Source organism: Chlamydotis macqueenii, chromosome 11, assembly GCF_036417535.1.
Source record: "Chlamydotis macqueenii isolate bChlMac1 chromosome 11, bChlMac1.mat, whole genome shotgun sequence".
NCBI lineage: Eukaryota > Metazoa > Chordata > Aves > Otidiformes > Otididae > Chlamydotis > Chlamydotis macqueenii.
The window spans coordinates 1,782,428-1,798,901 of record NC_141566.1 but is presented as its reverse complement, the minus strand read 5'-3'; the positions used below and the strand labels follow the sequence as shown (position 1 = coordinate 1,798,901).

Here is a 16,474-nt window from a genome sequence, read left to right as displayed (position 1 = left end):
CATACAGCAGGCATAGGACACTTCCATACAGCAACGACTAGTGTCACAAAAGGCTGCTGAAGAACAAATAAATACTGTGGTTTACAACAGATGGATGTATAATGAGTTAAACAGAGTGTCAATATGAAAAGCTGCGATCTCTAAATTAAGGCATTTTATGAAGTATCAAAACAACTCATCAGTTTGAAGTAAATTCTGAAAGATTCCCAAAAGAGTCAACCCATTACTGAAGAAAACTGCTTAGTAAGTCTAGTATCGATCTGTCGAAAGGGTATGATGACTTTGCCTTTCCCTTTGAAAGCTCTGCTCACAGCAACACACTGGGAATTCATCAAGATGGTCTGCAGGGAAATCATTAAGCAAAAGTAATAAAAGGAGAGAAGAAAATGAAGAAAATCTCAAACATTTACTCTGAGTTTCTGCATTCTCTTCTTTCTCATGAATTAATGTCATGCTCAGGAAAAAAACCCAACCGTCCATCGAAGGGAATGCATTATTCCTCAGAGGCATAACAATAAACCACTGGTCTCGAATACCCAGCCATTTAAAGTGTCTCCTTGAACGCACCTACAATGACTCTGCATGGGGAAAAAATCAAATGAACTGATGCAAACATGTGTACAAAGATGCAGACCAAGCTGACAAACAACACCTTTGTGTGTCTCTGAAAGCAAGAGGATCATGCATTGGAACATTCTTACACTCAAGTTGCTGTTGTAAGCGGCACTGAATCTATTCAGGCACAAAAAATCTAGACTATTGTGAAAGACGTGACTTAGAGATTCAGTTCCACCCCATATGATCTTGGGTTTGGCGAGTAAGAATATTTATCCAGCCGAAAGCACAAAGCAAAATTGGGAAGGTAGAGCGCAGTTATGCTAACTGGAATCCAGCCTACGCACTGAGGCTAGTACCAACCCTTGGAAATGCAACCGTGGCTCCTCCGCAATCACAAGTGGTCATTTCTGTTTTGCGTCTCATCCTAAGGACAACCTTTCCTCAGGTTACACTGGGAAAAGTGTACGAAGCTCTGCAGCAACTCACTGAAGCAAGGCTGTACAAAAGCTTGGCATAAAAAGACACTTGTCTTGCTCTTCACAATCAGGATCTTCACTGGATATTTTTCCCAAGGTGGTTACCAAGTCTGACAAAGAAGAAAGTACAGCTGCCTGTCGAGATGCTGCTGTGACCAAGGACAAGAGAGTAAGGCAGTTTATCTTTTTTTTTCACAAAAGATTTTTAGCCCTCTTTTCTCCACCATGAAGCCCAGTGAAAATGCAGCTATTCTGGTTTCCTGCTGCCAGCCGAAGCATACCAACAGCTACCTACAAGTACAGGTCTACGCTTCTTTTCTGTCTGAATCTCAGTGGACACTTCTAGCGTTTGATTTGTATGCACACTTCTGATCTGCCATGGACACCGGCCAGTCTCTAGCAACTTTAAGCAAAGATCAATCCATTTCCTAATTAGAGATGCGAATTAATGGAAACTAAAATGACCATTTTAAATACAGCAGGCCCTAATCAATGACTTCCTGAGATGCTGCACGCCCTAGAGCATTTCCTTCGTAATATTTTCAAACTGTCCACTCTCATCAGTGATTTATGGCGTCTAGGTGCTACGTGGCAGTACTTTCAATGTCTGTGCTGATAAAGAAGAAAACCTGTATTGTATCTCAAACTGTCAACAAAAGCTTTGAAATTTCATAAAAGTTCTTGCATTTGTCCTTCGTATTTCCAGAGTTTAAAAAAACCCAACCGCAAACTACCTGCCTTTTCATGTGGAATAATGCTTGTGAGCATCTCATTCATGAGTCACATTAACTTTCTCCACCATCAGAATAGCTTAATTCCATTGGCCTCACACCATAATTCTCCAGCTGGGCACTGAACCTCGTTGTGACAGCCCAGTTGGTTCTGCTGGCGAAATTAATGAGATTATGATTATCTGAGAAACATACCTAGCAAGTATGAATTCTTATGCAGCCCCCTGGTTAAAAGGGATATTACAACTTTAATGGAAGGAGACATCAAAAGCATTTACCCACACAAAAGAATTCAACAATTGTATTTAAATTCAATATAACGTATGATAAAGAGACGAGCTGGAGTAAAAGCCTGTCACTCTTCTCACACAATATTATTTATGGCTCTATATAGGACCCACTCCATGGCATTAGCAGACGGAAATCTTAATATCTTCTGACACAACTGGGTTGAGCCATCTATTGTCACCCACAAATCCTTTAAAAACAAATACTGGTTCAAATAATTAAGCTGTTCAACATATTAACTTCCTAGACACCAACAAGGGGAACCAGAGTGATAAAAATGACCTGGTTTAGGGAAGACCAGTGAAAAGAGTTATCTGTATCCTGGGCTTCAAATCAAAAGCCTTTAATATTAGGATCACACTCTCCACTGAATAAATGTCAGATAAATAAACTTGAAAGAACAATATATTTTTCATGCTCTAAAATTATGAATTTTAAGAAGGACCGAGAACACGAAACTACAAAGTCTTTAACCTCTAGGGAGTAAATTCAAATACCAACCAGGTCAGTAATAATCTAATGTCAACTGTTACCATAAAAAAATGGATGATATATTTAGTGGGAACGCTGAGGATCTGTGTTGGAATATTCTCAGTTATTCTGTGTTACTCTTCACCATCATTTGTAATCCAGAGCATGAAAACTGTCAGCCTACCTCTTAGATTCTTCCAGATAGTGATCTTATTCAGCTTGGATGCTTGCTAGCTTGTGTGCAACATTACTTTTCTGAGAAGGAAAATACAACATAGAGCAATCAATGAAAGGTGAATCTTCGGGTTGGAGACATTTAGTACATAATGCAGACTTTGCTGATCTAAATGGCATAGACTTCCTTAATTACATTATTTTTTCTCCCTCCATAGTGTTGACAGCCTAAGTCTCATTGGTATTCAGCTGACTCCCACTTCCTGCAGCATGGATAATTGCCCCTTCCATTCGCAGTCGCACACCTCTCTGATCACTACAATAATTTGTATGGATGGAAAATGTAAAAGAAATGTTTATCACGTGTAAATTATTTTAATTTCTTGTAGCAAGCTAGATGAAAATGAAAAGGGCCAGCACCAAGCAGTCCACTCCCTGCAGAAAGCAGTGGACAACTGAATCTTAAAACCTTTGAGCAGTATGTGGGCAAACCTGTTTAGTCCACTTTGCTCTACACTCCTCTGCATCAATGCATTTATTTACTCTTCTGCCACACTGTGCATCTAACTCATTGCGATGGCCAAACTTTATATTATAGGTACAGTTGCAGCACACAGAGTTCTCCCTTTCAAGAGAAACAAGATCACTTGAGCTAACCTCATATGCTGCACTTAATCAAACATGAGAGAACACAAAATCTCTCTGTCCTAGAGATCTCAGCCAAGCCGAGACCTTGGCAGGTCAGTCCAAACACGGCACGAGGTGCGCATGGCGAAACAATACCTCCGTGACTTACATGTGCCAGACAATACCCTGTGCACCCCAGAACTGAAGAATTAGCTTTTCTTGATAAAAAAAATGACTTCCCTGAAAGAAAAAAAAAAAAAAGTGGTATTAGCTAACCTGAAATAGCTATATTAACCCAAAATCCCAGTACACAGAGTAACTGCTTCTGTCCCGATGTGCCTATTGAAATTGGACCACGAGCGACAGGTAAATGTCATCCTCTGAAATATGAACTTCTTGCACCTTATTTCCGTGACAATGTCGCTGTAGCTACCCCACAGCTATCGGGCACAGGTAGGCATCGGGCTGCCCACGAAGCCCCTGGCATCCCAAGGGCCCAGCCTTGCTGTTGGGCGGAATTTCTTCCATAAGGAACACTTTTTTTTATGATGAGGACAGCAAAACACTGGCACCAGAGAGGCGGTGGATGCCCCATCCCTGGAAACATTCCAGGCCAGGTTGGCCGGGGCTCTGAGCAACCTGATCCGGCTGGAGATGTCCCTGCTCCTGGCAGGGGGTTGGGCTGGGTGGGCTTTAACGGTCCCTGCCCACCCAAACCGTTCTGTGATTCCATGATTCCATTATCAGCACCTGACCTGCCTGGCTGCAGCTCGCTGGGGTACGTCCCACCACGCCATGCTGCCTGCCTCAGCCGGCACCTCCACGGCCGCGATTTAATAGAAAAAAAGAACATTTTAGTGAAAGGCTGTGTCCATCCCTGGCTGCCTGAGGGGCAGGGAGGCCATGAGGAAGATGGCGGCAGGAGCAAGACCCTCCCCAAACGCCTTCGCCCGCTCCGTCCCCCGCCACCGCCTCAGCGGCTGCCGCCTTCCCGCCGGGACACGGGGCGGAGCCGCGCGCCAAGGGATCCGGTCCTCCCGCCCTCTTCCGCGCCGCGGGCCGGCGGCGGGGCCCGGCCTCCGCGCCCCGCTCCCCCGCGCCGGGGGAGCCTGAGGGGCCGCGCTGGTGCCCGCCCTGTGCGGGGCCGGTCCCGCTCGGGGCTCCTTAACTCAACGGCCCGGGGCACCTGTGTGTGGTGAAGCGGGCTCGGTGCGGCGGGCTGGCGGCTCCCGGTGGGCCTGGGTAAGGAGCCACGTCTGCGGCGGCGGCGGTGCGAGGAGAGGCGGGCGCCATTTGAAGAGCCCGCCTGTGCCCGCAGGGGAGGGGGAGACCTCAGGGGGAGCTGGAGGAGGCCAGACCCGGGTTCGGGTCCCCTCTGTGGGACAAGTTACCGGCTTTGCCAGCAAAACTCGGCCACGGCTGAGCAAATTCATGTGCTGGGCGGGCTCGGCCCTGGGGTCAGGCTGCTGAGGCCGCAGGAAGCCCTGGCCGGGGTGCTGGCAGCGTAGGAAAAGGCGGCCAAAGCATCTGGTGCATGTTAGGGTGTTCTAAAAGGGAATTTGTTAATTAAAGTATGTGTTAAATAGTTTTTAAAAGTTCCTGATTTCAGCCTCGAGATGCAGGATTGTGAAATTTAAAAAAAAAAACCAAACCACAAACAGAAGAAACTTTGCTTTTTGAGTTTGGGTTTTCACCCTGCCTTTGGGTTTTAACTAGAAAGTGCATGGAGAAGAGTTTCTTAATTAGCTGTTACTTGATGGAAATGCAGATTTTCTATGAGTGATGTGTTGCACATTTACTGTGAGGATAGAGCTTCATTCCCTCACGTTTTCTTCTAACGTGCTTCCCGTTTCCAGTGATGCTGTATCACAGCAACCTCTTCTCAGTGGTGAGCGAAAGTTCGGTCATCTTGTCTGTAAGAAAAAGTGATTCTTAGAAATGCAAGTCAAACAGTGTTGTGGCTTCTCTTTTTCAGAACCTATGCTGAAACACTAAGCTTGCTTTCTGCCAGTCTGTTAAGGTAGGTATTACCTCGGCCTTGTGAGGAACAAAAGGTGTGTGATAGCAGATGCAACTTCCAAGTCGTCTGTGAACATGTTTTATTTGCTTTTTTTTAAGTATACTTACAGCTTCTAAGTTATTTGTCTGCTCATCTTGTAACAAATACCTATCTTTTCACTGTGAAAATTAGCTAATATCAGTCGTATCTGATATTATGAAGCATTTCCAGTTCAGACAAGTCATGTACCCTGCTGAAATTAGTCTTCTCCTTAACCAGCCACATGGTGCTTGTGCAGCTGCAGCTTCTCAGGTCAGCTGTAGGCTGGAGAACGGACTGACTCTGTGTTTGCATTTCCTATTGTTTTTCTCCAGTAGACCACCAACCTGAATCAGTGGCGGTGTAATGAACAGAAGAATTACTTAGTGTCTATTAATATTTCAAGTTTAGATCAGAACAATTCTTTAAATGTTGGGACCACATTAAAACAAAAAGAAAACCTTTAGACCTTGACATTTGGCACTACAGATTAGTTTTGGAAGTCTAGCCTTGGGAATGAAGTCCTGAATTTGTTTTAGGGGCGCAGGATCTTTACACAGTGCACAGAAAGACTTTGGCAGTGGCACCTAAAACAGGCAGCAAAAGTAGGCAAATGGCTGATTTCACCCCCTTTAAAATGAAGTTGCCAAAACCCCACCACAAACACCAGGTACAGTGGCATACCTGAATTTCAGAAAGTGTCTTTGTCTACCTACTGTTATCACGTTGGCGTTCCCATCTTTCTGACAAATGAGCCGTGACTGCTGCAGGCATCCTTCCAGACAGATGTTGCCCATACATTTACTCTCCTCACTGCATGAAAGTAGGGAAGAAATTGAAGCAAAATTATTCAAGACAAAGTTATTTAGGTCCTTAAATTCAAAGGAAGAAGATGCATCATTCTAATAAAAAAAGGGTAAAATAAGTAACAACAAAGCTTTAAAATAAATCCATTACGTGATAGGTAACTATGTGAGGTCTGTTTTGTTCCTGGAGCTTGAATCTAGAGAACTTTATTTCTCTTTTTCACACTGGGAGCATGACTTGTCACTTGAGAGCATCAGCTGGCTGACGTTTCTTATGTTTTCTTTTTAATTTTCTAGACAAAGCAGGACAAGGCTTAGAAGTTTAATAATCTGAAGGAAAAAAAATATATTTTTCTTTTATTTTTGTTTCAATGAATGATTTTATCCAGGTGTTACTATAATTCACTTCAAATTTGGAAGGAATGCTGCTCAGCATTAATTGCTAATGTTCAGTGATAATTGTTATTGGGTGCTTACCCAGCGGATCTCGGTGTGCACGGCTTTGATCAGCAGTAGTGCTTTGAAGGGTGTTGCCATGATCCAGTGCACTGATGAAGATGTTTCGTCCGCCTGTTGTGGTCGCAGAGTTGGGTGTGAGCTGAACTATAATAGTAAATCTGCTTTTGTTTTTCTTTGCAGTGCTGCACCACGATGACTGCCTCAGCAGACAGCTCTGGTGACGGTGAACAGTGGCGGATGGAATTGAGCCAGAGTTACAGTAGCTCTGATTTGGACTACTCAGAAGATTCCTTTGAGTCCTTCAGCGAAGAGGAAGAAGCCTGCTGGCAGCGAGAGAGCGAACCATCGGAATTGTATTGTTCCACAGAGGATTTAGAGACGGCTGCTGTGTCGGATAGATTGGAAAGCATATCGCGGTTGGCAGGCCAAAATCATGCAGGTGTGCAGAGCTTACCGTGCTTGAGATCTGTCTTTCACAGCTTTAAATTGGTGCAGTGGAGACTTGAATCAGCGAAGATATAAGTGTAAGAGTTGCCTACAGTGTTCTTGCTATGCAAAGCGACAGAACCTCGGTATGCTGAGTAGATCTGTGCTTTGCGCTCTCAGGATTTGCTGACAGCTATGTGCAGAAGGATATGCTTTGGCCATGGAAACACTTCCTTAGTAATCTTGTGATGCTGAAGTTCTGTTGGCATTTAAAAAAAAAAATTCTGCAAGATATCTTGACTGAGTTACTGTGTATGAAAAGTAGCTGGGCCATAAAATATTTTTTCCAAGGGTGCAGGGGAAGTTCTAGGACTTGGAATACTTAAGAGGGCTAGATAGTCCCTTAAAGCTGCGTCACATGGGTGATGAAGACGCAGGCAGCAGGCCATAAGCTAACTGCGTTAATGTCTTGTTAGGCTTTCTTCTGTCTCTGTGGGGTTCTCTGTCATTCTTTTACATTCTTCTTTTCTCCAAGTTAGGCCTGGTAAGTATTGTGTGAACTTGAAGGGATGGATGTTTTTTAAAATCTCATTTTAGTTTGTGAGCTTGTCAGCATATATAAGCTTTATAGCTTTAAAACTTAACTACAATCAATATTGAAATTCTATTTTCAATTTGAATTATTTGTTTGCCATGTTTTAGTTCCTTTCCCAAGCTGAAGGAGGCAGCAGGGCACCAATTTTGCCAAGAACAATGGAGCAGCTTTAACCAACACAATGATGTAGTGTCTGGAGGAGGAGAGGGGAAGGGAGGAAGGAAGGGTGCTGTTTGCATGTACTTATTACGTAGGCAACTGTGAGAGCAGATGGTGGGATACAAGTCTTGCTTAAGTCTTTCTAAAAAGTGGGTCAGAGGTACTATTTTTAATTTAAAAAAGAGCAAGAAAGCTGTAGTTGAGCAAAAGATAATTGAAGCAGAAGGGGAATCTTCCTCGGTCTGTATGTATGTGAAAAGTGAACAAACTCGGAAGTTTTGTAGGTCACCTGTAAGACTGATTAACTGGGGAGATCCTCCTGCCTGGGTCCTTCATGGCATTGAATTTGCACACAAGCATCCTCGAACTGTCCATATGTCGTAGGAAAAAATCAGCCTCGTTTGTAGGCTATTCTTGATTGGAAGAGCTCATTCACAACAGTGGTGAGTCACTGTTACGAGTTCCTGACTCATCTTCAGCATTTATCTTTCTATTACTGGTTTTCCAAGATGACCGTGTAGTCAAGTGAGAAGACAGTTAATGTGGATCATCTCATCTGTAGCAGAGAGGCTTCTCCTGGTGAGCTCCTCTGAGATAGGCTTCCTAAAATACATCAGAATCTTGTGACTGATTCATAGAGAAATTGAAAAGGACCTGATGAGTTTGGATTCATTGAGTGAATGACAGACAGCAGTGTAACGTTGAGGAAGCTTCCATCTCTGCAGAGCTTTCCCTTGAAAGTTACACTTGGGAAGATTTTATTTTCTTAATCATTTCCAGATTTTTGTAGTTCTGCGCAAGGGGACATTCTGCCTTTGGTTTACGGACTTTGATGGGCAAGGAGAGTCAGAGTGGTCACTCAGTCTTGAGTAGCAAGTTCTGTTTGATCAGCACAGCACCTTTTGTATGCTGACATCTATAAATGCCTGCTTCTCTTTGACTTAATAATTCAGTATTTGGTGGCCCACACACCTCTTACTATTTTATCAACTTGGAGATACTTTTTAAAAAATGCAATAGAGGATGAGCTCATCTAGAACTAGATTGCTGCATGGTTGGTCCCCCCAGGAAGTTCAGCAGAATGAGTGATGTATGCACTGAGCATGCATGGTACTTGTGAATTTGTCTTCAAGTAAGAAAACAAAAATTATTTTTATTATCTTACTTTGACAGGGTTCAATGTGGGGGGGAGCGGAAAATCCTGGTTTGTATATAGGAATGCCTTGGAATGTGATTCTTATTTTTCATTGTTTTCTTTGTGGGTTGAAAGAATCAAAACATAGATGCTGGCCTCAAGAGAAAGGAGAAATTTTTGTCATAGTTGTCTTTCTGTCTTCCTCTTCTCTGGCCCTCTACCCCAGTGTTGTAGCGGCTAGCTGTTACTAGAGGAATGCATTACAAAATGATTGTAAGTCCCCAGTTCCATATACTTTGTTCCAAAGACTGTTAGTCATCTTTAAAATTTACTACAGGAAACTGCAGTTCTTCAACTTAGATGTATCTGAAAGTTCAATTGGGGCTTTTTAAAGCCCTGACTTGTACAGCATTGAGAAGTTTGCTCTCACCTTTGTTTGTAACGTGTCTACGTTAAATGCTTTGCTCATTTATTTTTCTGCAGTGTTACCACTGCGCTATTGCTGGCAAAAGTGAGCGAGCTTTAATTGCTAGTGTACGTTATTTAGAGCCATAGGAATGTTTGATCGGCATGGGGCAGTTCTGTGGCTGAAAGAGTTCAGTCAATATTACCAATTTAACCATTATTTCTATTATGATACTGGTGTCAATGATGGGAAATCTGAAAGTAAAAAAGGCCAGTGTAGATACAGGCAAATAAATACCTGCAGGTTGTGTTGTTAAGGTGAAAGGCGCGCTGCCACGTGTGTGCACTGAGGGAAGTATAAGTGTTTATTTTTCTGCATCAGATTCTTTTCCAGCTTGTCCGGAGTATTTCTGAGTAGATCCAGTTTATATTCACCTTCTGAACAAATTTTCCTATGTCCAAGCATTTAATTACTGACTTACCAAATAGTAGTAGTAATGTATTAAAAGTAGTTGTCTTTTTATGAGCATTGAGAAGACATCCTAGCTCTCTGTTTGGAGAAGGGAGCAGGTATCCAATAGCTTATACTGGCGCTCTGTTTCCCAGTCCTGAGCTTTTCAGCACCAAAGCTTACTGGCTTGGTAACATGCACAGCCCGTGGGATTCCTGCAGAACTGGTTAGGGCCTGAGATTCCAGACTTCTCTTCTACTTCTGTAGCAAAATAGTATTAATGTAGGCTAGATGGGGAAATTCTAGCCCATCTAAATGGAAACCACTGCTTGTAAAGAGTGTATAGAGTTCATGAATGCCTTTATGGAACTGGGAGGGAATGAGTTCCTTCTGAAAGATGTGGACTCCGCAAGGCTCTTACTGTTGTCTCTTCTCACTAATGCTGGTGGAAACTGAGGGTATCCTTCATCATGCTGGAGGAACTCTACTTGCTTTAGATTCATATTTGTTATAAATAGCTTGATATTTCAGAGTGGTTATGTCAGTTCTGTGGTATCTGCACGAATCTCCCAAACACTATGTTTGCTGCTCAGGCTGTCAGCGTGTTGATCTGGACTGCTGCACTCAGTTGTATAAATACGATTTAGAGAATTATGAAACTGTTATCTTGAGATGCACTGTTAAAATATTTATGAAGAGTAGTTATCTGTTACTGCCTTTCACAATTATCTTTCCTTTAGAAGTTGTACATTTTTTCTTCTTAAAATAGAGTATTAGCAGAGCATAGCAACAACAAAATGTCTGCCTATTTTCCTATTAAATCAGTTACACATCGAAGGAAAAGGAAACTCAATAAAGATTTTATTTATTTTTCTCCCTCCACTCATACAGATTTAAAATGTCATACTTAAAGATGTAGTTGCATACAGAAAACAAAATCTATGTAGGTCACTTAGTTATAAACCACACAGCAGGGTTTAGAGCGTAGACATAGAGATTAGCTTATCTCCACTGGTACACGCTGAGTGCTTCTGTAATCACAGCACCTTCTTGGTCCAGTTTGTTGTGGTTTGCTTTCTAAGTATTTTGTGCTTGGTGACCTTACTGCTGTATGGCTCTGACTTGAGGTCTGTTCTGGTGTCTGGTTTTGCTCTTCTTGACGCCTGTTCTTGTCTTATTCCTCTCCAACGAAGAGAATGTGGGAATGCAGGATTTGAGGCACCCAAGCATCAGTAATTGGCCCTGGCAGGGATTCTCTGTAGACGGACGTGTAGTGACATTTAAGTTTGCCACCACAAATGGAGATTGAGTGTTTGAGCGTGTCAAGCGCAAAGATGGAAAGGAGGGAATACGTGAAAGATGCAAGAAATAAAACCGACCACCAAAGCAAGCACATATGTGTGCATCTCTTGTCTTTCAGCTGAAGGACAGGTGAACCTTGTATACCTAGAAGAAAACCTGAAAATGTAGTCATTGTGCAGTTAAGACTGACTTTTTAGAATTCAACTGTGTGCTGACTTTGCTCATCACTTTTTGTTCTTGTTCAGTAAAATTATAGTCCTTGATCCTTGATAGTTTTTATTATTTTTGAGCTTATTTGCTGTTAAATATGAATTAATATTTAACAAGTAACTTTTTGAAATTGGTTGTACAGTCAGATTTAAAAATTGCTGTTCTCTTTGCTAGTGTTTCTTCTGATTTCTGTAGGTGCAAATGGGCAAGTGCATGGGTGTATGGTGGCACACCCTGAAGAGATATTCTATTTCCTTGTGAAATTCCCCAGCTGTATCTTGTATACTTGAGACTAAATTTATTGCTTCCTGTTTAGGCGAAGTTTTACATGCATACTGTTCAGTGTTTTAAGGATTTGTGTTGTGGTTATGCCAAGGTGCCCAACAGGACTGGAATGCCAACGCAGTAGTTGTCAGACAAGCACCCTGAAATATGCAGTGAAATACGCAGTGCCTGTCTAGAAAAACCAGAACTGAATTTAGTCACTGAAAATGAGTGAAAAGGACAATATGGAGGGATTGTTGAATGATATAATCTTACTTTCTGGCTAAATGGGCTGTGTAATTTGTTCCTGAATACTTTGGTTAAACCAAACTGGTCACACTTTACCAGTGTAGTCATTATTAGTTGTCTGACGTTTTTTGGCTGCCAGTGGAGTCCCGAGAAGGGAATGCTATGTTAGCATTATGTGCAGAGGTATTCAGGAGACTTCGAGTAATGCTTGCTGTCATGTTTTGTCTCCTCCTCCTTTCTCTTTTAATTACACAATTTGAAGTGTTTAGTTGGGCTCCAATAGTTCAATAAAAGTGAAATCTGTGTAATAAAGGTAGAGAGGTACTGTCCTGTTTAAATAGTTCAAAACAGTGGATATCTCTTAAGGCCACGTAGTACTACACAGCATCATTGTATGCTGATGCTCATGGAATACTGAAATTGTAAAACAATTACTCATGTTAGCTAGTCTGTGTTTAAGCCAGTGGAAAATCTCCCACTAAGCACTGAATGAAGTTGTAAATCTATCCTTACCTGGCCCTCTGAAGTGTAATCTCCCAGTTTTTATTTATTATTACATGCCACTGGGAAGGATAAGAGAAGATGAAAGAGTGAAAGTTACTGTTTAAACAAGGTCATACGAAGAATTTAAGAAATTATCATTGATATTTTAGAGGAAAGTATTTTCTAATATAATTGCATTTCCTTAAAAAAAAAGAAGGCCTAACTGTAGATTGTAGAATGTATTTGAGGTGTTGTTTCCAGAGTTACTTCAATAGACACTGCCTCTTATTTTTCAGTGTCTTATGAGTTGCTCCTACACAGTTACTAGATGAGTAGCTCTCGTTAAACGTTAATCCATTTTGGTTTAGCAAGTTGCAGTTTCAGGCAGGAAGAAGCAAAATCTGTATTAGGCAGTCATTGAAGCTCGGTTTACTTAATGTCATAGTGTTTAAGTACTTGCTTTACTAATATTTGTGCCATATTAGTAATTAGTAATTCTTTAGGGTTCTTATCCCCTCCCCTCTTTGGAGACTAATCATAGAGACATTTATTGTGCAAATTCTGACAGTTATCATCCAGATTTTTATTTAAATTCTGCACTCCTGTTATTAGTGCCATTGCCTCTAGGCTTGACATTGGGTTTGGTTTTTTTTATTAGATAATAGGAGGTTGCACAGATAGAAGACCAGTGATTCTTCTCTTTCCATGATACAGTAATTGACACTTTTGTTTTGTTGATTTATGCCTGACAGAAATATTAGAGGGAGAACTGAATGCTCTCCGGTCTTTTTGCACCATTAAGATAAATAAGATGCGGCGGCAGCTGGTCTCTAAGCAGGCAGATGGTGGCAAGTCAAGAAGGCTGCGGCATGGATTCACGGCAAAGAAACCAGAGAGAAGTGACTTGAACTGCATTGTTCCTGATCAGCTAGTGAACAGAATCCGTCTGAAAAATGTCAGAGAGACTGTTAAACAGGTACTGCAAGGAAGACAACAAATTTTGATTTTGCCTACGCTTTTGGGAGAATCACTGGGAAAAAAAGCCGTGTAATATAAGGATCAAATCAGGCAGACCTTACTGGTGCCAGGTCAGGCCTCTGGAAGAGATTTTTGCTTTATGTCTCAAGATTTACCTTTCTCATCTTTTTGTTAGACACTACTGCAGAGCTGTTGCTAGTAAATAATCAAATCATTGTAAAATATTGTCTGGTGATTAAATAATGATTTGTGTGACTGAGAGAGGCTGGGATGGTCAGCTATTGCAGTCCACAATGAGCCCTGGATCAACTGAAGAAAAAAGCCTTGTTTTCTGGTTGCCTTTGCAACTGTTATTTTTAGAAGTATTCTCCAGATTATTTGATTATGGAGTCTTTGTGACTCCAATATTAAAAGCATTCCAAAGGGAAAACTGCCCCTCTGCTCCTAGCTTTCTTAGACATTAGGTAATACTAAGAATTAAAGCATGTCCAATAGAATTTTGGGGACATCAGTTCCTCTATTAAGAAGCATCTCTATTATCTTTACACAGTTCAAAGTGCTTTTGTTTTTCACCAGACCAGTGTGTGTTTGTTTGTTTGTTTGTTTTTCCCACCATAGGACTGGCATTCTTATACAGCTCCTCCCTTCAGCTCAGCTTTTGAGTCTGAAGACTTGTTATTTTTTTGGCCGGTGATACTTGCGTTCTTGCTTTGTGCTTGCAGGTGGATTAGGATGTGTGGTTATGTGGGTTTGAGTTACTGTTACCTACAGATGCCTTTGCCCATAAATCTGGGCCTTGGCAAATGTCTGTAGTTTGAAATTGGTACAGAATGTCTGCATCTGGGAAAGTACTTCTGATAAAACAAAAAATGAGCTTTGAATAGTAATTGCAGTCATTTGTTTTGTTTTATCTCTATCACATTTGCTGGCTTTAATTTATTGCCATGTAGCATGGTAAAAGTGATAACATTCTCTGCAAAGCCTGTGCCAGGTGAGCGGGGAGTAATACTTTTAAAGTCAGTTCTGGCGTCATGATTATTTCAGCCTTCCTGTTTGAATTGTTTCGAGATTTCAGTGATCTATGTTCTTTCATTGTATTAATGTTAACCAACCCACCATCAATTTTTTTTTTAGAATTTTTACAGCCTCTTTATTTGTTTTACAGTGTGGTGTTACATTTTCTAAGAAAAGTAACTTTGCTATGTCTATTTGCTGCTGTCTTTACCTCCACATAATAACACTTTCATGCAGAGGGGAAGAAATCAAGGAAGGAGAAGGCAGAGAGGCTTGAGAAATGACTATCTACGATTGATTCCACTGCTTTGGTAGCAACTTACTGCATTTATAGTTTCTCTGGAAGAAGTCAGTAATGTCCATGCACCCTCAAACGTCAGGGAAATTTTGCCTATTACAAGAAGAAATAGTATGTTACAGATCAGTGCTATAGTTCTGAGATACAGTTAGATAATTGTAATGAAACTAAGTTACGAGTGCTGGAAGGGGTAATACCTGGGGAAAAGCAAATATATTTAGTGTGAAAACATTCAGACAGGCTCATCAAGATGATACTGTGACAAAGATTATGAAATAATTTACAGCTGCCTATAAAAGCAAACTTGATTGTTCTTAACGGAGTGGTCATCTTGCTAGGACAGACATTGCTCAGTGCATCAAAGTCTCATCTTTCAGGTGACAGAAGCTCAAATCCACGACTCCTCAGTGTGCCCTGACTGTCAGAAGAAGGAAGCAGAGCTAGCCAAGATTACCTTTCTCAGACAGAAGAAGATTCTAATGGAACATGCTTTAATCCAAGAGAAATTGGAAGAACAGATTTACTCCAGGGTAAGCAAATGTTAGGAAAAAAGTTGTGGTACATTTTATACACACTGTAACTAAGGAACCTGTAAGCCAGATTTCCCTTTGATTTATGGCAATGAGATCAGGTTGACCTGAATGCAGTGCAAGTCTAAGTAGAATTTGGCTCTGTATCATTAATAAAATGCTTGGGACTAACGTACTGATCAAGTCATTTGAGCTTGCCTGATTTATATAAACTGAGTCTTTTCCAGGATGTCCTTGTTTTGGGTACATCTTGATTATTTCTCCACAGTTTGTTTTCTGATGGAGTGTCCAAGACAAAATGGTAAATAACAAAATGATGTGATAGTAGTAACTATGCCCATGCTAGCCTTCCTTTGGTCAGCTGCATTTTCCTTCTTAGGAAAGAAACCTGCTTTGTAGGGCAGATCACTGACCACGCTGTTCAACAAAGTTTTTAAACAGCATGCTTTAAAAATCCAGCAAAATTGTGCTGGTGAGTGCTGCCTGCCTAGTTGCTTTTGAGGGACTGGATCTAGCTGCCAATGGTAGGCCTGTGATACAGGACATGAGAAAGGGCAGGAATACAAAATGAAGTAATTTTAATGTTTCCTTTTTATTTCAGGATGTGCTTACACATATAGGAGAAGCACTCAGAAGCTTTCCCAAACCTTCAGAGGATCCCAGGAACTTATGGGAAAGGCTGAAAGGTCAGAAAATTTAAGGCTCTGAAAGTAGTGAATGTAACTCAAGGACATAAAGAACTGGGAGAGTCTTCTGCGAGCAGTCATGTACCGAGTGGCAACGATTGTGGATATAACCTGTTTTGTCAGTGATGAATTGGGTGGTGGTTTAATATCCTTGCAGGTGGAACCAGATATTCCCGGGATGCTGGTGCCTGGGTTGTGATTCAGCTCTTCATTCTTCCTAAATGCAAACGTTGCAATTACAATGTATTGTAATCCAACTATATACGTTTTTCAAATTATGGAAGCCAACGCTTTCTATTATTAATCTGACAAGTAATAAGTATTGTTTTTTGTGGGATTGCTTGTGGGATTTCAGAGCAGCTCACAGCTGCTTCCATTTGTAAGAAAAATAAATGATTCTGTTTTTTAGGATAGGGAGGTATAATTACTACATTTTAGCTCAGTCTTTGCCCACTGTCTCATGTTAAATTGAAACTGAGAGCCCCAGGTGGAGGAGAAAAAGAAGGTTGAAAAGTAACTATAGAAAGGAGTAAAATGAAATGGGGTATTTATAGAACTGAAATAATGAGACTATAACAGAAATTAATCAGCGAGACTGAGGATGCCAACAGGACAAGAAATGATAATAAATTAGTCATAGAACCTATATAGAATAGGTGTC

General features: G+C 41.3%; 1 protein-coding gene across 1 annotated transcript in view; it reads left to right on the top strand.

Moving 5' to 3' along the window:
• The first annotated feature begins 4,480 nt into the window (after window positions 1-4,480).
• The window catches only part of C11H8orf48 (chromosome 11 C8orf48 homolog), a 30,885-nt gene continuing 18,891 nt past the window's right edge, over window positions 4,481-16,474 (top strand). Inside the window, exons 1-7 of the mRNA XM_086756674.1 lie at window positions 4,481-4,567; window positions 5,301-5,345; window positions 6,809-7,148; window positions 7,590-7,598; window positions 13,060-13,283; window positions 14,975-15,127; window positions 15,729-15,813. Of these exons, the coding sequence (XP_086612800.1) occupies window positions 6,821-7,148; window positions 7,590-7,598; window positions 13,060-13,283; window positions 14,975-15,127; window positions 15,729-15,813 (799 nt within the window). The 5' untranslated portion in view covers window positions 4,481-4,567; window positions 5,301-5,345; window positions 6,809-6,820. The remainder of the gene's footprint in view (window positions 4,568-5,300; window positions 5,346-6,808; window positions 7,149-7,589; window positions 7,599-13,059; window positions 13,284-14,974; window positions 15,128-15,728; window positions 15,814-16,474) is intronic.